Here is a 21351-nt window from a genome sequence, read left to right on the forward strand (position 1 = left end):
CGAATTCCACAGTCTCCTCTGGTCCCTCTCATAATTTTTTTGGGGGGTGGGGAACAAAGTTGTGTGCATTGCTGCAAAATAACCCTACTTTGTGTTTGTCTAGCCCTTTCTGAAATACAAAACCCCTTCCAAAAGCTGCCTCCTTTGTCTTTTAACACTACCAGTGGCTGTCATGTGATCAGAGAATTTATATCTATAGAAGATAAAAGCAAGGGTAGTTAGTTAGTTCACTGAGCCCAGAAAGAAAGCTCAAACAACTTTACAACCAAGTGAGCTATTCCCCAGGACACTTGCCTCCCTCACAGACCACCAGAAACAGCAAACTTTTACCGTGTGATTGTATAATCATAATATAATCATAACTTACACTCCATTTTGGGATTTATAAAATCCTTTTGTAACACTGCCACATTTAATTCTCACAACAGCCCTGAGATGTCAGTCTTATCCTTCTCATTTTACAGATGATGAAACTGGACCCAGAGAATTTATATGCCTACACTGGCGGGGGTGGGGGCAAGAATGGGTCTGGTTCCATTGATAAAATACACGACTTAATACGCTTCCAGTTGCCTGACTCAAGAAGGAGTACATCTAATTCTCAGGCTAGCACCTTGTTTTTCAGATGTCCAACTGCCTTTCCCACGTCTACTGCAGCAGATCTATTCCCTCCGTTCATGGTCCGCGATAGGAATGACTCTTCATCCCCTAGTATCTATTCTCTCCTTTCTTGTGATAGAACTCCTGTATATTTCAGTTGGCCCATGGCCACTCAAAGACTACATTTCCCAGCCTCCCTTGCATCTAGGTGTGGCCATGTGACTAAATTCTGTCCAATAGCATGTGAGCAAAAATGCTGAGGCCAATTTTTGAATTATTCCTTAATAGTAAGTGATGTGTTCCCTTTCCTCTTTTCCTCATCTGTTGGCTAGAATGTGGATGTGGCAGTGAGCTATGCTGGACCATGGGGAGGCAGGCCAGAGGGGCTGGCAGAGCAAAGGGATGGCAGACGCCTGGCACAGGGAAACCACCCACTGGTTATATCCAGACCATTGCATGAGGGAAACATGAACGCACATCTTGTTAAGATCACTGTTATCTGGGGTTTGATGACTGCTAAACATTCACCCTAATTCATACGAGACCCAACGTATGAACAACCTGGATAACTATGTAAGGGGAGCCCCTGAAAAGATTGGACCAGTCTTAACTGAATCCCTGTTCACTTTGCCATGATGAAACCGTGTTGAATGACTCTGAACTTGAGTCTCTGACCTTGACTCAAACATAACCTTTACCCCCTTCCATGTTGCACTTTTCTTCTACTGATAGAAACCCAGGTCATTTGTTTCCAGAAATCCAGGAGGACATCCAGTGAACGCAGCTGAGAGAGAGGAGGCACGAAGCGGGAGAGCACTGGACTAGGAGCCAGGAGACCCAGGCTCTGGAGCCAAAGAGCTGTGCCGTTTGGAGGATTCCACTCAACTTCTCTGTGCCAAAGTTTTGACACGGAGATTTTACAATTCTTCTAGTAACCCTGGGTTCAACATCACAGTTGACTCTGTAAGTTAAGTGGGTGCCTCGGTTGCCTTAGTAGAAGCTGGGAATATCCAGCATCATTAGGTGGAAGGCACAGGGAAAGAGAAAAGGGCTATATTCCAAAAAGCCTTCTTCCAAAGGTCCCGAGGAAGTCTGTGCAGGCCAGAGTGCAGGGATTTCCATTCCCTGAGTGGCCACAAAAAGATCTTCCAAGGTTTTGCAAGAGGGGTGGCATTGGCTTTGGGGCTGGACAAAACTTCCTCGTACGGATCTGTGCTATACATTGCAGGAGAGTCAGTATCCCTGAAGCTTGTTCACTAGAATGCCTACACATATTTCCACAGGCCCACAGGGAACAAAGAAACCCCCAGCTGGGAGCTAACTGGCCCCTTCGTTTTATGGTCAAAGAGAGGTTCACGGGGGATTTGGCGACCGTGCCCACAGCTACCCTTCTGCTCTAGTGACAGAGCGGGGACTAGATGCCAGGCTCATGATTCCTGTCTGCTGTATCCCTTAACCGTGCATAAGGCCCAAAGAGAATCACTGTTCTGGGTCAGCCAGACCAGTGGACTCCAAAGCAGCGTGGTGGTGCATCCCCTCGAGCGAGCAATCTACCGAGATGTCAGAAGAAAACATAAGAACTGTGTACTTCTATTTTATCTCCTTTAAAATTCTGTGGGATTTTATAATTTACACAATATAACAGTAGAGCAGCAGACGTATAATTTATAAGTACATACATATACACACATTGGTACCTGCTCAAATGTCTTGTAACTGATGGTATGTATGATTAAAAAGTGTGGAGACACCAATTTAAGCATCCATTTCTATTTCTAACTCTAAAAACATCAGCAGGATTTCCTAGGTGGTGCAGTGGTTAAGAATCTGCCTGCCGGGCTTCCTAGGTGGCTCAGTGGTTGGGAGTCTGCCTGCCAATGCGGAGGACATGAGTTCGATCCCTGCTCCAGGAAGATCCCACATGCTGCGGAGCAACTAAGCCCATGTGCCCAAAAAAAAAAAAAAAAAAAAGAATCTGCCTGCCAATGCAGGGGACACGGGTTCGATCCCTGCGCCAGGAAGATCCCACATGCCATGGAGCAACTAAGCCCGTGAGCCACAACTATTGAGCCTGTGCTCTAAAGCCTGTGAGCCACAACTATTGAGCCCACGTGCTGCAATTACTGAAGCCCACGTGCCTAGAACCCGTGCTCCGCAACAAGAGAGAAGCCACTGCAATGAGGAGCCCAAGCACTGCAATGAAGAGGAGCCTCTGCTCGCTGCAACGAGAGAAAGCCCGTGTGCAGCAACAAAGACCCAACGCAGCCAATAAATAAATAAATATAAAAAATAAAATAAAAACATCACCAAATTGTCCTGATTTGTTTTACCGTTTATTTTTCCAGGATGAAACCTGTTCTTCTAAGAAAAGGTCAAGTGTCAAATGCTAACTGAATCAGAAGCCTTTATATAGGCAGAGTATCCAAGACCGCATCAGAATTCCACATGATCCACCAGGTTATTCTGGTCACTTCTTCATTTGAATGAGACTAACCACTTGTCAACCCAATCCTCTGTTTGGCATTCTATCCAGAAAGTCAATCAACCAGGTTTAGGTGACCCGGTTTTGTCGCATTGAGAAGGTCTAGAATTGTTAGAGGAAGTGAGGAAAGAAGGTGAAGGGGTAGGGGAGCTCCCCCAACGGTGGTGCTCACGAGTTGAAATATTTTCTCTCCTTTTCACTCTTTTTCACCTTGTCTTGGAACAGAACTTAAATTACTTCAACCTTTAAAAGTGTTGCTCTTATCCTTACTCTGCCACGTGAGATAAAAGCCATTTCTTTCTAAATGATTAAGAATTCACCCGGTATGCTCCACCATCGCCGCTTCCACTAGAACCAAGCACTCTCTGTGGGCCTTAATCAATGAGGAAGATGCAGGAAAATCAACATTTTGATGAAAAGAGACCCCCTGAATCCTGGGTTGGGGCAAGGGTTTAACTTTTCGAAAGCATACTTACAAAAGTCATCTGATGATCCAATCGTTCCTAGAGAGGAGAAAAAACAAAATAATATGAAAAGGAAAGGAAAGCTTGCAGGAACTAAAATGAACCCATAGAGTAGCTGTCCTTCTGCCAGGTACACCCAAGGGCTGCAGACACACACCTTGGCAATGTGAGTTCTCTCCAACACTCACTCAGTTCCTATCCTGCTCCAGGTGTGGTGGTGAGGGTTCTACGACCATAAAAGCTGCTCTTCTTGGGAAGCTTTTGGTCTTATTGGGAAAGCCATGTTTACACTGATAAAATAATTAGACAGCAACATGAGACCAGGTGTCATTTACATGCCACTTACTAGATAGTCTGAGGTCTGTAGGATGCTACAGGATGATGTGTAGAGAGGTTCCCAGGCTTTCTCTGTTCACGGCACCATTAGTGTCTCAGTATTATTTTTGCAGTACCTCTAATCCAAAAAAAAAAAAAATCCCCAATAGTTCCATTTATTCAACAGTGAGACCCAAAAGATTTGGTAGTAGTAGTTTACACAGATGCTGCTGTTTCCTGTGCCAAGTTCAAATAGTCCACAAGGCCCCTGTGAGTTTGCTGCAGAGCCCTGGGGAACCATAACATACAGGCTGGGAACCACAGATACACTACCCATAACACAGATCCTATTCGAATCCCTGTTTTGTCACTGAGGAGGCTGAGACCCAGGAAAGTTACCCAGCTGGTTCGTTGTCATACAGGACTCTGAATGTGAGTCGTCTGAACCCAGAGCTCACTCTGCTACATCAGGTGGCTCCCATCCCGTCTTCCTGATTCACTGCCTTCATGTCTAGTCATCATTTCCTCTCTCCACTCTGTGTATTCAGCATCTCCTCCCACTCCCCCTGCCCAAACACACAAGCCCATGGGCATGCGCACACACAGTGAGTTCATTACTTTGGTTCAAATGATTTGAATTCCCCTCGTCTCCTCTGCCTTTCCAGAAACTGCCCTTGCTTCAATTCTCAGCCCCAAATTTTAACTCTTCACCACTTGTTCCTATACTAATCTCTCCCTCTTCAAAACCTCAGTCTGTCTAGTTAGTGGCATGTAAATGACATCTGGTCTCGTGTTGCTCTCTAATGGTTTTATCAGCGTAAATGTGGTTTTCCCAATGAGACCCAAAGCTGCCCAACAATAGCGACCGTGTGTTATCTCGTGCTGAGTGGAGAACAGCAACTATGCAAGTTGTTGAAATCAGCAAGGTAATCAAATGCTATGATTTGGTAGCATATTCTAACACCTGGCTGTAGTTAGTGGCGAGAATATATTTAACATAGAGGCAATGGTCGTCAAGAATAACAACTAACATCTATACGGCTTCTTACTTTTTACTAAAGGCTTTTACATGCACAATTGTATTTGCCACTCACAACAGTGTAATTATTATATCCCTTTCATGGGAGAAAGTTGATGTTTAGACTGTTTAAGTAGCTTTGGCCAAAGTTACCCAATCTGTAAGTGGAAGAAGGAGGTCTAGAAGCCCAGGGTGCCTGTCTCCCCCTGGGGCCTCTGCTTTTTGTTTGCACTGCAGTGGCCTTCCCAGAGATGCCACAGTGTTGGGCCCGAGTTCATGTGATGGGGCAAGATCTTGATTTCAGAGGTACCGTGCGGACTCCAGGATACCTGTCTCCAGCACTGTGCCCTCTCTGCCCAGACTGTGCTCCAGTCGGAGCCGTGAGCCACACTCACTACAGCAGAGGAGGCTGGGCAGCTGGAAACACTGCTGCGGACCATGTCGGCCCCACGGTGGGGTCCACGGGCTGGGTGAAAGTTCCAGTACTGTCAAGGGGAGATGGCACCTCAACCAGTGGTGGCCTAGGTGGTGCCACCGTCATCTCCCCCTCTTAGGATAGACTAAACCACAGAGGCTGGGGCTGAGGGCTCCTGAGGCAAATGAGGGGTACTTAAGCAAAAGTCTCAGAATAAACGCTGTATGCAAAATACAAGCAAGCTGAAGACGTGCATCTCTTCTTTTTGAGTCATGAGAGCATTGGTAAAAATAGCCAGAGCAGGGCTCAGAATCCAATCTGCCCTGGGTTTACAGTTGATTGTTACTTGCTAACGTATGGTTTGAAGAATGTTACTTCACCTCTCTGAGTTTCAGCACCCTTGTCAGGAAAATGAGGTCATGGGATCGTTGTAAAGATTAGATGGAGAAACAAAGGTACAGCATGAGGGAGAGTGCCTGGCAGGTAACAGACTCTCATCAAGTGACAGCTACTCATCACGGATGACACATAGGTGTCTAGGTGCTGTGCCCAGCAGGCATTTACTGAATAGGAGTTACAAACACCACCTCCACCACCACCACCGTTATAGCTGCAGTATTCTGGGCACTGATGCTAACTCCTTGCAGAGCAATTAAAAAGGCTCTAGCCCGTAGAATAATTCTAGTAGGATGGGGAAAGAGGCAGCGAGTTAAAGAAAAGAAAACAGAACACGCCTAAGGCAGAGAAATTCACCCTGAGAGACCCTGACAGGAAACAAAAAAGAAATAGATGAAGAGCCAACAACTGGTTAGTGGAAGGACAGGATGCTGGCTAGGAAAGAAAAATAAACAACTTGCACCTTTTGAATATACATTTCCAATTACATCACTTTCTTCTGCATCGTGTTGAGAAGATACAAATGTCTCATATTTATTTATAAAGCTTTATTGGGATTTCAAAAAAATCAGAATTGAATTTTATGGAGAAAAGAGGGGGGAAAAAACAGCTGTAAAGTGCCTGCTTTCTCACAGGATAAATGGGGTAGGCTGAGTCTGGTATGGAAGCTGCCTTTCTGGAGATATGGACGCATGTGACGGGGTTATGGACACGAAAGATGTTCTAAATTCCAAAGGACTATACAAACATTAGTCGCTGTTGTTGTTATTATTATTACACATACAGCAGCACACATACACACCAAGTTAGAAATCCTTGTGAATATCAGTGAAATGCCAATCAGGGGTGTGCTTTCAGGGGGGCTGCCAGGATGGAGCTACTCACGGTGGTCGGGGCATCCAGGTCGAGCGACACACTGTGCAACCGCTCCTGCAGGGATTTATCTACGCCGCCCTCAGAGTAAAAGACCTGGAAAAGATGCAGACATCCGGGATGAGCGCGGGGCCAGCACTTCTCCACCAGACCAAATGGTGGTTCGTACTGCACTCACAACCGCACTGGGTCCTGAGGCGTGCTGCCTCACCTCTCACACGCTACTTCCTTGTCAGCAAACATCAGACACACCTGGCCAGGGTCGCAAACCCTAATAAGCCTGTAGAGGCCCAGAGAAAGACACGGAGTAAAGTGCGATGGACAGGGCTGGACCTGGCTCCTAGTATTTTTCCTGAAACCACAACTCTCTCACGTAATCCTTCATTTTCCCACTTTTGATTCTACCTGGGTCCAGGAATACATTTCGCTACTTTAGGGTGACAACAGGACAAGGGCCATGAGAAATGGCTTCTCTGCCTTGGTGAAGGGGAGCCTGGAGGGAATGGTAGGTCTGGGGTCTCATGGGGAGTTTACATCCCGGTGGGCAGCTCAACTCCAGCAGGCTTGGTGCCCTAGAGGAAGGTGGGCCTGCGGTGGCCAGCTCTCTGGTTATTTCCAGAGATTTCAGAATTCCAAGTATTTATCTGAAATCTCCTAACTTCTAAAAGTTGACTCATTTTTAAAACACTGTTCAAAGAAAACATTTTGGTAAACTGAAAAAAGGCCAACCTGTAACCTTTCGGAGGCAGGAGTGCATCCTCTACCTCCTTCTCCACTTTGCCTGTCCACCCCATCACTTTCATTCAGCGTGGACGCTACTTTGTCCTTACTGACAACATTCCACAGGGACTCCCTACCATTTCCCATGTTTCTGCTTTAGTCTCCAAATTGCCCTGTAGGCAGTTAGAAAACAGGAAGCATGTCTTCTACTGAGTTTATATTTTCCCATCCCTGAACAGGGTAAAGACTCAGCAGATCCCGCTGACTTTCAGGCACTTACAAATGCCCTTAAAAGGGAAACATCTCCCCTGGTTTCACGGAGGGAGAACGAGGCCCCACCCCGGAGGGCTGATATCCGCAGGCCGTATACAGGAGCAGCAACGTTGGGAAGGAGGTACAGTTACCCCAACACCCACTACAGGAATCCCCATGCCCAGGTACTCACAGTGTACCCCATGACGGGGCTCCCAGGATGCCTTGGCATCTTCCACTGGACGCTGACAGCTGTACAGTTCAACGCCTCCAGCATGATATCGAGAGGCGGCCCCACCTTGCCTGCCCCAAAACAAAAGAGATGGTGTTAACGCTCCATGCATCCCACCTTGAGTACCCTTAGCACAACATGTAAGAGTGCGCTTACAGATGGAGAGCATACTTAGAGATGATGCCCCGGGCCAGAAACGCAGATATCTCTCCAGCAGACCACACGGTGTCGCTGACTTCACCAGACCTCTGTGAGCCCCTCCCCACCCGGAAGTGGGAGGGAACTCAGCCCAGCTATTGTCCACAGTCCCGTCTATAACCCCTAACACCTCAAGGACCAGCAGAGAGAGATTCAGGGGAGCAGAGACCAAGCAGCTTAGAATGCATGAGAGCAAGATAGTGAATTTTTTTTTAATCAGTAACATACACAGGTACATCTGTTCTATAGATACATCTGATATATATAGATATGAATATAGCGCGTATATTCATATTGCTGAATATTTCAAAAATATGGTTTAGTGTAAAATGGGGTTAGGAAAATCTCAAATGTTTTACTGTGTTCTTACCTTAAATAATTTTACGGTTATAAATACTAAATTTTATGTTTATAAAAACAACATATGCAGATTTCAAAATTTAGAATACACAAAACTTTCCATCATTCAGAAATGAGCCCTGCCAACATTTTAATATAGTATACCTCCTTTTGGTTACATTAAATTTTTTGAAAAAAAAATACACACACACACACACACAAATGTACATATTTTTATATAATGTATATATAATTTTAATTTTTGTGTTGTGTTCATTATATATAATATTCATATATATTCATATTATATATAGCCTATATATTATATATATTCTTATTTGACTTAGTATATACAGTGTATATATATATATATATATACACATATAAATACATATATAAACTGACAGTATGCATTTACTGATCAAAATAATTATTTTTATTTTTAATGGCTGTTAGCTCTTCCATATAATGCATATGTCATAATTTACAGTATATTTCGTTCCACTATTGTTAGACACTTAATTTATTTCTGATATTTTGCTATTTTAAATAATCCCCCAAGAGGGCAGGAACTAGGTGTGTCCTGTTCAGAGCACAGAGACTAATAAATGGAAGAGCTCAATAAACATTCCTTGAGTGAATGAATGTTCTTCAGTTTGATTTTTCACTTACTAGTATGTCCTGATGATCTTTCTTTTTAATGACTGTGTGTAATTCTCCAGCATATCAGCTGGGATACTTTGTTTGCAATTCACAGAGATCTAATGTGTCTATTTATTAGGGTACTGCTGGGGCCTTCCACCACCAATATTTTCAATGACAAAACTGAAGGCCTTTTTGGTGGACCAAGTAACAGAGGTTCAGTGCCATCAATTGGCAAGAACTCAGACACCTACCACAACCACCACTGCTGCCACTCAGGGACTAGCTCTTCAACTATTCTCTGGCTCTGCCTTGGTTCAAGATTTAAAGGCCCATCTGACTGGCCACTCTAATGTCAAGTGACAAACATGTCATGTGACCAAGGGCTCAGAGAGGAAAGATTCGTTTTTTTCTGGTTTCAAAATGGAAACAGACAGGATGAATGGAGTCCTGGAAATAGTTCTTCCACCAGCCCTATCCACTGTACAGAAGTCTCCCTAAAAGAGGACAGGCTCATAGGAAAAGAGTAGCGGGCAGTGGGACAGCCAAACTCTCTGCTACACAGAGCACGCACGTATATTAACTGTTACTCCAGTGACTGACATTTAGGTTGTTTCCAAAGTCTCACTGTTAAGAATAATGCTGAAAAGAACACCTGTGTGTGTGCCTTTTCGTGCACACGTCCAAGCATCTCTTGGATGGATATCTATTAAAAATTATACGCACCTTAATTTTTAATAGCTACTGATTTGTTGCTCTCCAAATCTTGAAGTACATTCAATTTTTTCATTTGGGTAAATTCTTAAAGCAGAATTTTCCTAAGACAGAATTTCTCAACCTCCACTTAGCTGACATTTCGGGCTGTGTATTTTTTGTGTGCGGGCCCTCCTGTTCGTTGCAGGATGTTGAGATGCATCACTGGTCTCTACCCACTAGATGCTAGTAGCATCCACCAGCCATATTTATGAAAATGGAAAACATCTGCAGACACTGCCAGGTGTCCCATGGGGGGCAAAACTGACTCCAGCTAAAATCTGTTGATCCAAGAGAATGAATACTTTAAAGACTTTTATAAATATAACCAAACTAACATCTAGAAAATTTACCAATTTAGAAGCTTATGGAAGTGTATAAGGAACACATCTTCACCAGATCTCAGTATTACTTTAAAATCTTTGCTACTTTGATAAGCAAAAAAAAGAGGAATATTTTAATATCTTCTTTGGCCATTTTTCTTCCTCCCTTCATGTGTTTTGTACACTTTTCAATTGGGTTAGGTTTTTTTTTTCACGGATTTAAAAGAGCTCATAATATGTTAGAGATCTGAATCATTTACCTGTATTCTTTCCTGTGTAGTTTTATATTTGGGTCCAGCTGTATAATTATCTATTACTGGCCAACTTTATTGCTGAGTTGAGGTCTACGCTAACAAAATCTCAAAGGCAGCCGGGAATGGGGGAAAGATAGTGGAAATGATTTACAGAACCCTCACAGACCACAGAATAACCAGTAGGCACAATCTCATCCTAGGTCCTAGGAATAGCACTTCTCTCTTTATTTTGGGGAAAATTACAACTGATCAAGTTTGGCTACTTGGGTCAGTGAGTGGGAAACCAGTCCTCGTATCCCCTGTGTATCTGCCATGGTTGAGGACAAAAAACAGAAAACTCTCTAGGTATTTTAAGCAGAAAGGTGGTTACAAAATTGGTGGAAAGACTAGGGGAATGGAATTCAGGAGTCTCCATTAGCTCTATTTTATAAATATGTAAATAAATAGATGCGAAAGAGAGAGATAAAAGTAGATATTTGATAATTAGCTAATTCGCTACACTGGTGATTCAAAACCAAGAAGCCTCAGCCTTCACACTCGATCCTGCCATTCCTGCCACTACAACTGCCTCCAGACACACACGAAAGTGGCGGTGAACCTTGGAATGATGAGTTCTCACATTTTGATGGCCTTGCTTGGCAGGAGAAACAGCAGGCGGAAAGTAGCCTTCCTCCCCCTCCTGCCTTCTGGAAGTCCCAAGAGTACATCTCATTGGTGGAACCTAATTTAATTTACATCCAGAACACTGACTACAAGACAGCCTGGGAAACGTTTTTATTTCTCCAGCCTTTGCATTATAGTAATGGCACCTAGAAGGAGGGTAAAATGGATGTTGTTGAACAAGCCAATCTACAGTATCCATGACATGCTGGTACCATAAAAAGCCTGAACTCCAATCTACTACCCCCTTTACGTTCATATTCTCTAGGAAAGTACTCAGATCAAGCCCTGCTGGGACACAGCTAAGTATGACTTCTATTTTATTGGTATACTCCTTCATTTATCCAATCTTCCACACACCTAACATATATTTATTGAGCTCCTATATGCATCAGGCACTGGCTTCGTCAGTGAGGCTGCATCAATAATGAAGAGAGACAGGGGACCACAGACAAGTTAGCAAGACATTACAGTTGGGTGTGAGGAGCATAAGGGGAAGGAGAGAGCACTTTGGTGTCACATAGCAAGGACACAGATTCCACCTGGCAGACTGGTAAGACTGAGACAGAGTGGGGATGGAGAAGTGTCCCAAGCCGAGAGAGCAGTATACACGCCTCCTCAAAGAGTCGGGGGGGAAAACCACATAACAGAACCACTAGGACTGAGTGGATGTGGGTGGTGAATGACAGGATGAAGGCTCCAAGGATTCTGCCCTGGGCAGCACAGCGGAGGGTGTGTACCATCCACTCACCTGGGTTACAAAGGCAGCCGTGACTGCTGCTGACGTGGGAGGTGTGGTCACCTGCATCTGGTGAGTGAGAGGTGGCCAGGTCCGACATGTGGGCCAAATACCAAAACCATCCCAGATGAATCACATAGTTAAAGATGGGAAATCAAATTACGGAAAAAGATTGAATTTTAAAATCAGATTTTTTTGAAGATAAACTTGTTTAAGCTTAAAAGAGGTAAAGAAAACAAATCAAAAGAAAATTGATGGATTCCACATCATAAAACTTCATTGTGCTCTTCAAAAATTACAAAAGAAAAAATCAAAAACAACAGATCAAAGGGTAAATAATTGTGCCAAAATGACAGGCCAAGGGATATCTTTGTTATAAAACTCATACATATTGAGAAAAAACATATTCAGGCCCTAATAAATAAAATATGAAGAGACAACTCACATAAGAGGAAATATAGCTGGTAAATACACATGGCAAAATATTCAAATCTGTTAGTTATCAAATAAATACAACTTCTTAAAATTGAGATGTCATTTTCACCTATTAAATTAGCCAAAATGGTTAAATGACAGTAACTAATACTGACAAGGGTACACAAATGTGCTAGTCTCAAAAAATTACTTATGGCAGTTAAATGAACATGGGCATTTTGGAAGACAATTTGGCAAAATGTGGTAATATCCAGAGCCACAAGTACCTTCCTTCCCTTGGACCCTCGGAGGTGGGACTACAGAATGCCGTGAGGGAAGAATCTTAAAAGAAGAGAAGGCTGCTTGCATGAAGGTGTTCTTCAGAGGATCACTTGTGATATGGAAAAACCATAAACAATCTAAATATTTAGAAACAGAGCAAACGTCAGGACAATAATAGTGCCTTACTGGGATGGGCTGTTATACAGACAACAAAAATGAGACCTGACTAAACACATGGTGGTTTCTTAGGATCTGGAAGAGGGAAAGGACATTAGTAGGAAAACAAGTGAAATCCAAAGAGTCTGTAGTTTATTTGATAATACTGTACTATTACTAGTTAGTACTAGCACTGGTTAATTTTTCAGATTCGACAAATGTACTATGGTTATATAATATGCTAACATGAGGAGAAAGTGGGTAAAAGGTAGACAGGAATCCTGTTATCTTTGTAACTCTCTATAAATCCAAATTATTTTCAAAATTGAAAATTTATTTTAAGAATGAGGCTTGTGGGATTTCTCTGGTGGCGCAGTGGTTAAGAATCTGCCTGCCAATGCAGGGGACACCAGTTCGATCCCTGGTCGCGGAAGATCCCACACGCCCCGGCGTAGCGACCCCCTTCGCCACAACTACCGAGCCTGCACTCTAGAGCCCACAAGCCGCAACTACTGAGCCCACATGCTGCCACTACTGAAACCCATGTGCCTAGAGCCCATGCTCCACAACAAGAGAAGCCACTGCAGTGAGGAGGAGCCCCTGCTCACGGCACCTAGAGAAAGCCCGCGTGCAGCAACAGAGACCCAAGTCAGCATAAGTAAACAAATCTAAATAAATAAATAAATAAAAATTTGTTACATGAGGCTTGTATCACTCCGTAGCAACAATTATGATAAAATGTTAAATAAAACGTATACCCAATTGCCATCAACACTGTTATGAGAGTCATACGAAATACTCATTTGTAAAATAACTGGAAGGCAAGAGTAAAAGGCTAATTGTTATAATAGGGTAGCTGAGATTAAGGATAATATTTTTTCCCTGTTTTCTTCTATTTAGTAAGCGTTACAGAATATTATTATATTGTTTTTCACAATTTGAAAAAAATTACTTGGAAAAGTATTTTTATGTCCAAAGACCAAATGTTGTATGGGCGCCGGTATGACCAGGCTCCCGCATAACTGAAGGAAATCTACCAAATAACGCTGCATGAAGCATTTGTGCTAGTTTGTACCCGTCGGGTTAGGGCAGGCTGCATTGTCACATGTTTGTTTTCTGTCTCTCAATTTAATGGTAAGGTTAAAAATAGTTTGTAATTAATGAAGCAGATTTATTAGCTCTTAACCAAAGGCAATGTACCTGCATACAATAACATGCCCCTATCACAAGTCCACTATCACAGTAAAACGAAGGTGTCCAGGAGGGAAGCTATTGCTGCTGAAAACAACGCCACACAGACGTGTCGATCAACAGTGACCGAAGCGCCAATGGAGGGACCTGATGTTGCAAAGGACACAGAACGCTCCTTCTCTGCCCTGCTCTGGTGGCTGGCCATAATCTAGGACAGTATTTCTCCAGATTTCTCCCCTCTATGCCCTGAATTCTCGGACAGTTCTGATTCTAAATTATGTTTTATCATGATGTCCCCTTGGATGTAACTGTGTCCAAGGTGGCATCAACACGGGGCCTCACAGGACAGGAAGGCCTAGAGGATGGCCCAGCCAGATCTCACAATGGGCAGGGAAGGAGAGACGGGCTCATGACCATGGCCCTGGCCTCACACCTTCGTGAGGATTCTAAACTAGAGCTGGTGGGGAAGCCCAGTGCTCTGCGCATGCGGCCTTCACGTATATTCACCCATGTGCCCTTGAATACTGATTGAAAGATTTTTTTCCCCTTTCTCAAAATAACTAACATGTAATGCTACCATTCTTATGATTATGATTGGAAATTTCAAATCTTCTTACAAAAGAAATAAATTAGGACAAAACATTTGCAAACCATATATTTCATAAGAGATTAATATCCAAAGTATGTAAGGAACTCCTATAACTCAATAACAAAAAAACAAATAATATGATTTTAAAATGGGCAAAGAACGTAAATAGACATCTTTACAAAGAAGATGTACAAACAGTCAACAAATACATGAAAAGGTGCTCGACATCACTAAACAGGGAGCTGCAAATCAAAACCACAAGGAGCTATCACCTCACGCCTGCGAGAATGGCTATGAGCAAAAGGACAAGAAATGACGAGGACTGGCAAGGATGTGGAGAAAAGGCAACATTTGTGCACTGTTGCTGGGAATGTTAATTGGTACAGCCACTGTGGAAAACAGTGCAGAGGTTACTCAAACAATGTAAAATAGAACTAATGTGTGACTCCAGCTATCCCACTCTGGACAGTTATCTGAAGAAAATGAAAACAGGATCTCAGAGAGATATCTGTACTCCCATGTTCACTGCAGCATTACCTACAATAGCCAAGACATAGAAACAACTACGTGTCCATTGAGGGATGAACAATGGAATATTATTCAATCATAAAAAAGGAAATCTTGCCATTTGTGATGACATGCATGAAACTTAAGGGCATCATACTAAGTGAAATAAGTCAGAGAAAAGCAAATAGCATATTATCTCACCTATATGTGAAATACAAAACAAAGCCAAACATAATAAAAACAGAGAGTAGATTGGTGGTTGCCAGGGGTGGGAGAAGGTGAAAGGGTGGGGGGTGGGTGGGGAGAGTGGGTGAAGGTGATCAAAGCATACAAAGTTTCAGTATAAATTGAATAAGTTCTGGAAATCTAATGTACAGCAAGATGACTATAGTTAATAGTACTTGAAAGTTGCTAAGAGAGTAAATTTTAAAATTTCTCACCACACACACAAAAATGCTATGTGAGTGATGAATGTGTCAACTAACCTTACTGTGGAAATCATTTCTCTCTATATATCAAATCATCACATTGTACACCTTAAATTTACACAATGTTATAAGTCATTTATATCTCAGTAAAGCTGGAAATTAATTAATTAATGTGTTATGTATGTATGTATGTATGCAGGCTGGGGCACAGGGAATGAAATACAGCTAAAACTCCATTCTCCCTTCCTCTCTTCCAGAGCTAACAACCACTTGGTATTATATGTCCTATCCCCATGTGAGTTTGTGTACTTTGATTTTATCTACACATCTCTTATTTAATATTTTTACTGGAAACAACCTAATTGTCCATTTGTAAAGGAATGGATGAACTGATTTATCCATACAATGTATCAGTATCTTTTCTACTTGAACATTTGTTCCTTTAAAAAGAGAGATCTGAGAAGAGAGGAGGGAGAGAGAGAGAAGAAAACTTTCGTGTATTTTATCTTATTTTAAAGATTTATTTATTTATTATTTATTTATTTTTAGCTGCACTGGGTCTTTGTTGCTATGTACGGGCCTTCTCTAGTTGTGGCGAGCGGGGGCTACTCTTCATTGCAGTGCGCAGGCTTCTCATTGCAGTGGCTTCTCTTGCTGTGGAGCATGGGCTCTAGGCACGTGGGCTTCAGTAGTTGTGGCACTCAGGCTCAGCAGTTGTGGCTCGAGGGCTCTAGAGCACAGGCTCAGCAGTTGTGACGCACAGGCTTAGTCGCTCGTGGCATGTGGGATCTTCCTGCAGCAGGGATCTAACCCATGTCCCCTGCATTGGCAGGCGGATTCCTAACCACTGCGCCACCAGGGAAGTCCCACTTTTGTGCATTTTAAATCACTATTCATGTATTAGCCAGCTTCTGGTCTTCCCCTCACTGCTGGCCGAGCAACCATCATTCTCTGGTTTCTAAATCTATCACCACTTGTCCACGGGCATTTCAGTTTCCAAAATTCACCACTGCTATCTTCTACCTATTTCCTTTTGTCCTGCTGGTTAATGCTCTGTGCTCCAACTTGCAAGCATTTTGGTGGGGTTTTGAAGGGACAAGCAGTATATACATTTGTTCAACCCACCACGTTTCACCAGAAATCCACTGATCCTCATAAGAGCATGGGATAGAGGAAGGAGACATCCCCACTTTACAGATGAAGAAACTGAGGTCTAGAGTCTGTTGGTGTAACATCTTATCAGTGGGGCAGGAGACAGAGACAGTAAGCAACAAAGAAGAGATGACCTTCTCCTCCCCACCCCTTACAGTTTGTGTTCTCGGTGATTCTGCCGAACCTCCTCTTCTCAGCCCCACGGCGCTCTCTTCCTGGGTGCTCTCACCCCTGGCAGTCATTACCACACACAGGCTGGTGCCCAGTCCCCTCCCCCGCCCAGCCCTCTCTTCCAGGTCTATGTACCCAACTGCCAAGTGCACTCAGACGTCATGCAGGCCTCTCAAACCCAACACATCCAAACTGAATTCATCATCTTTCTCTTTAACCTGAGCCCCTCCAGTAATCCCTGTTCTGGTAAATGGTATCACCATCCACCACGACATCCAGAAACCTGGAAGTCCGCCTCAGCATCAAACTGATCACACGGAGTCCATCCTCTCCTGTTCATGGAGGCCTCAGACTCCTCCTCACCCAGTGCCTGGAGCAGCAGCACACCTGTTCAGAGCTGTGCCTGCAATGCAGCCTATTTGTCATTTGTCAAGACGTCCCCCAAGGTTTCTCTGGCCTTTACAGATTCTAAGGGATATAGTTTCCCTCCCACAGCTCCCTCAGCCTGCCCCTCCTCGGAAGAATATGTATGAAAGTAAATGGAACTTTTTTCAGCAAAGCAGCTGAAGGCCATAGGATTGGTGACTCTAAACCTTATGAGTAGGAAGGGTGTGTGAAGGGCCATCTGGTTGGAAGGAAGCATCAGAGGCCTTGTCTTAGGGCATATTTGCATCACGAGCACAGCATGTTTTTCTTGTGTGCTTGTGTGGGATGTCCTTGAAGGCAGGGCAGGTCTCCAGCTGGGGGCCGTCTGAAGCTGTATTTGCAGAGTAAGCACAATATTTATACAGAAATTGTATGATTACTAGAGTATCCATAGATGGAGCAAGCTGAAGGCAGGAGCAAACCACCCAGTAGGGCCCCTCTGAGCTGAGATATATTTCAGGCAGGTGGTAGCAGACCTGGAAAGGCCAGAGAAACCAGCTGGGAAGTCTTGACGCTTGGCCCGGTATCCGCTTTGAAGATAAAGAGACATTGGAGTGTGGTCTCAGCTGGAATGAGCCAATCAAAGTATTTCTCTCAATCTCTTCCAGCTAAGGGAGTGAAAGATTAGCAGTGAAACTAAAGAGACTTTCCTCACATCTCTACAACCTCTGAGACATCAGGAGAAAGTCCAATCTTTGGACAGGGCAAGTGGAGCCCAAGCTACTCTCTCCAAAAACTCTTAAGAAAGCAGAAAAGTTTTGATAATGGTTATAACACTGAGGTCCTCTGGGATTTTTATCTATCATGATATAAAAACATATTAGTACATCCTCACTATTAAAAAAAATCAAAGTGGTAGGCCACTTACAAGTGGACTAAAAAAGATTCAAGCAGTTAAATACAAAAATAACACCCATATTTAACCAACAATGGTTAGAATGTTGGGTTATATATTATGCAACAGAAAACTAGTTTTGAAGAACTGTAGCCTTTAAAACTAGTATAATGCATTTATACAATATATCCTGAAGCTGTGTTCTTGTAAGCTAAAAGCTATACTTCTTAAGAGATAAAGAGCATGTTTCTTTCCCATAGCTATATTCTTGGACTTTCTTCTTTACCATAGCTATACTCTTGGGCCAACAAAACTGTGTTAGGTTTTTGCGTTAGAAACTTCTGAATGATTAGGTCAATTTCTTATGGTAATTTTATTTCATAAAATACTTCAACTTCCTGCGCAAAATTCATCTCTGATTCAATTAGTTTTGTAATCCAATTCATAAAAACACTCCAAAACGCAAACCAAAATATCATCTGTGACAGAAATACATTGCTCGCTTTTTAGTTATTTGATTTTCATGGAATGAACCGAGTTATATTCACTGATGCAATGGAAAGTGCCCAGACTAACTAAAAATAATCAGGAAATTCTGAATAGGAAGAAAACCTTATTTCCATCTTTTTGAAGCTTGCTCCATTATCACTAAAGCAGCACTATGAATATGTAACCAGAATCTGCCACGAGAGCCACTTTCAAGGTGATGCCTTCAAGGCAGTAGTAAAAATGTAGGTTTAAGACACAGAACTGTATTTGTTCTAGTTACCTAGGGATTCAGGAAATTCTCAGACACTGAGGAGCAGCGTGAAGTGTCTTCCAGAGCCTGCCTGGCTTCTTCTTTTTTCTTTTTTTTTGGGGGGTGGGGGGTGGAGGGTGGGGAGAGGTCATGGTTCCCATCACAATCATGCGTCCCTCTGAAACCCACCATTCCAGCATGTACTTCCGCAATGTAATCCACCACTGCAGAGTACAAGTCCAGAGAGCAATCATCCTTTGCAGCATGTAATCCACCCTTGCCCAGGGCCTCCGTTTACCCATTAGCTAACCAGGGGGCTGGGTTACATGATTTCTAATGTCTCTCCTACTCTGACATTCACCCGCCCCTAAATACCACTCGGGGAGCATCCACAGAACACTGAGGTGAGAGGGAAGAGAATCACTCGCGTTCCCGGCACAAGCAGACCCAGACAGACACGGCCCCTGCTTTAGGAGGCCCAGTGTGGATCCTCCTTCGGCTACACCACGCCCCTTGGCTGGAGTGTGGTATCCCAGGCCAGGAGGACCGTCCTAGAAGAGCCTGGGGCCCCTCCACTCATGGACCATTCCCTGAGGACGCGAGACCCCAGGTTCCTTGCCCCGATAGCCCTGAGCCTGTTTCCTGGTCCTCAGTGGCCTCTTCCCTGGGTCTGTCCTTCTGAGGGTGGCCCGTGCTGCTGTGCGTGTGCACCCTCAGTGACAGGGTGGCCCGTTGGTCACTGTTTGCCAGGACAGGCAGTGGATGGAGCTGGGGTTGTCGGTTGGGGCGTCCACGTGTGTGCACAGGCGCACCCTTCAGGGAGGGTCAGAGCCAAGTGGGGCAGCAGCTCAGGCCCCAGGGACCAGTCCTGTCCACACTGCCTCTTTCAAAGTGGAAATTCAGGGAGTCTGAGAAGTCTACACTTGAACCTGGTCTTCCAGGTCATTACCAAAGTATATTTGTCAAGGCAGAAGGAGAGAAAATATTGTATCCAATTGTTTATTTACTGAATGTACCGTGAGTCTTTACAGGTGGTGGGTAGGTGTCCCCTTGAACTCTTGCTCTGGACGCTCTGGCGTTAGGGGCAAGCCCGCCTCGGAGCATCACGCAGCTTCGTAAACTGGGCTCAGCTGGGCTGTGAGGGGATCTTGCAGAGCAGTCCTCCCGGCCCAGCTGGGGACGTCCGGCAGAGGGAAATCTAGCTGAGAGCCTCTAACAACAGTTCCTGTTAAGAATCCGTCAGCAAGCCGAACGGGGTGCAGATGCCAGAAATGGAGAAGGAGGTGGGCGAGAGTGGCAGCACCAGAGAGCCGGCAACCTACCAGAGTGACAACTAGACGACGGACTTCCAGGCCCCGCTTCCCCCTAACTCCAGGTGTGTTAGAGAGGATTAAGGCCAAAACCAGCTTTTGAGCGCCCACCTGTGCAAGACCGCACCTTGTGACCCTTTGCCTTCACTGGCGCGAGCTCACTCGGACCACATCATGCAAGAAAGCAAGCAGGAAACCCTGAGCCTCCACTCGCCAGCCTCCTGTTGCCACACACACGTGCACATGCCTGCACACCCATGCACATAGACACACGTGCACACACACAGGCACATCCTCTCCACCCCATGGAGAAATCATTTAAATCACTTCACGATTCATTATTAACGATGATTAAATGCTAAGATCATTTAACACAGAGGAGGGACAAAGAAACAGACTGCGAAACTTACAAAAGCATTTGGACAAGAATATAGAGCAGAAGATGGTAAGCTAGAACAGAGTTCCAGATTCATCTCATCCAGCGGTCCTCCAATGCTTGGGAGCAGCCGATCACCAGACAGGCTGGAATAATGGATTGCTGGCCCCACCTGGAGTTTCTGATTCAGTAGGTGAGGGATGGGGCCCAAGAATTTGCATTTCTACCATGTTCCTAGGGGATGCGGATGCTGCTGGTTCCTAAACCACAGACTGAGAATCACTGGTTTGGCCGACCCTCTCATCTTCACGATGGAGCAATTAAAACTCAGAGCAGCTAAGCGTCGTGTAAGATCTCAGCAGCTAGTGAAGAACTGACACTGAGGCCTTAATTTGTCCAGTCCCTAGCCCGATGCTCAAAACCTCCAAATTGCACAGAGCTGTAGTGGCTTTCAGTTGGACGCCGGCCTCTTCTCAGGTTGTACCGGTAACTCTCAACCTTCTTGTTGCTTCAGCGTAATCACACTCCCCTTAGAGGACACATCAATGGTGGTAGTTTAGGGAGGATGCCCCTATGGGGTATTTCAAAATTGCTAAATGTCTGGGTCAGAGACACAGATGCATGGCGTTGGAAGAAGCTCCCCAGGCGCTCCTGATGTACACCTGGCCCCGGCTGAGCCCCGCTGTGAGTCCCATCCTTCCAGGTGGTCTCGTCCATTCCCACAATATCTCCAAGCACCTGCCCAATGTGTCTTTTCAAGTAAGCCCTGCATATATAACTGGGCATCTCAGCCTTGATGCCTCACAGACACCCCAAACTCCAAACGTCCTAGATTGAAATCATCATCAGTCTCCAAATCTCCTCTCCCATGTTCCCCTCAGTCCAAAAATCTGGGAGCATCTTTCATTTCTCCCTCTCATGTTCCAGACACAACCCCGCGCCATGCTGCCCCCAACAGCCCATAGAATGTAAGTTTCATGAGGACAGGGTCACCCTTTATCTTTGGCACCTATAGTAGCTTCTAGAACATAATAGGCATTCCAGAAATATTTGCTGTCTGGTTGACTAAAGGACTGACTGAATAAATCCACATCTTCCTT

The 21351-nt window shown here is 44.3% G+C and overlaps 1 protein-coding gene across 2 annotated transcripts in view; it reads right to left on the reverse strand.

The window, feature by feature from the left end:
* Positions 1-21351, reverse strand: part of EGFLAM (EGF like, fibronectin type III and laminin G domains) — a 181406-nt gene that overhangs the window by 110869 nt on the left and 49186 nt on the right. For both annotated transcript variants that reach the window (XM_057709655.1, XM_057709654.1), the window contains exons 2-4: positions 7729-7838; positions 6576-6659; positions 3559-3585 (exon numbers count right to left, since the gene is read on the reverse strand). In XM_057709655.1, the coding sequence (XP_057565638.1) occupies positions 3559-3585; positions 6576-6659; positions 7729-7838 (221 nt within the window). The remainder of the gene's footprint in view (positions 1-3558; positions 3586-6575; positions 6660-7728; positions 7839-21351) is intronic.

Source organism: Hippopotamus amphibius, chromosome 15 (assembly GCF_030028045.1).
Source record: "Hippopotamus amphibius kiboko isolate mHipAmp2 chromosome 15, mHipAmp2.hap2, whole genome shotgun sequence".
Classification (NCBI taxonomy): domain Eukaryota; kingdom Metazoa; phylum Chordata; class Mammalia; order Artiodactyla; family Hippopotamidae; genus Hippopotamus; species Hippopotamus amphibius.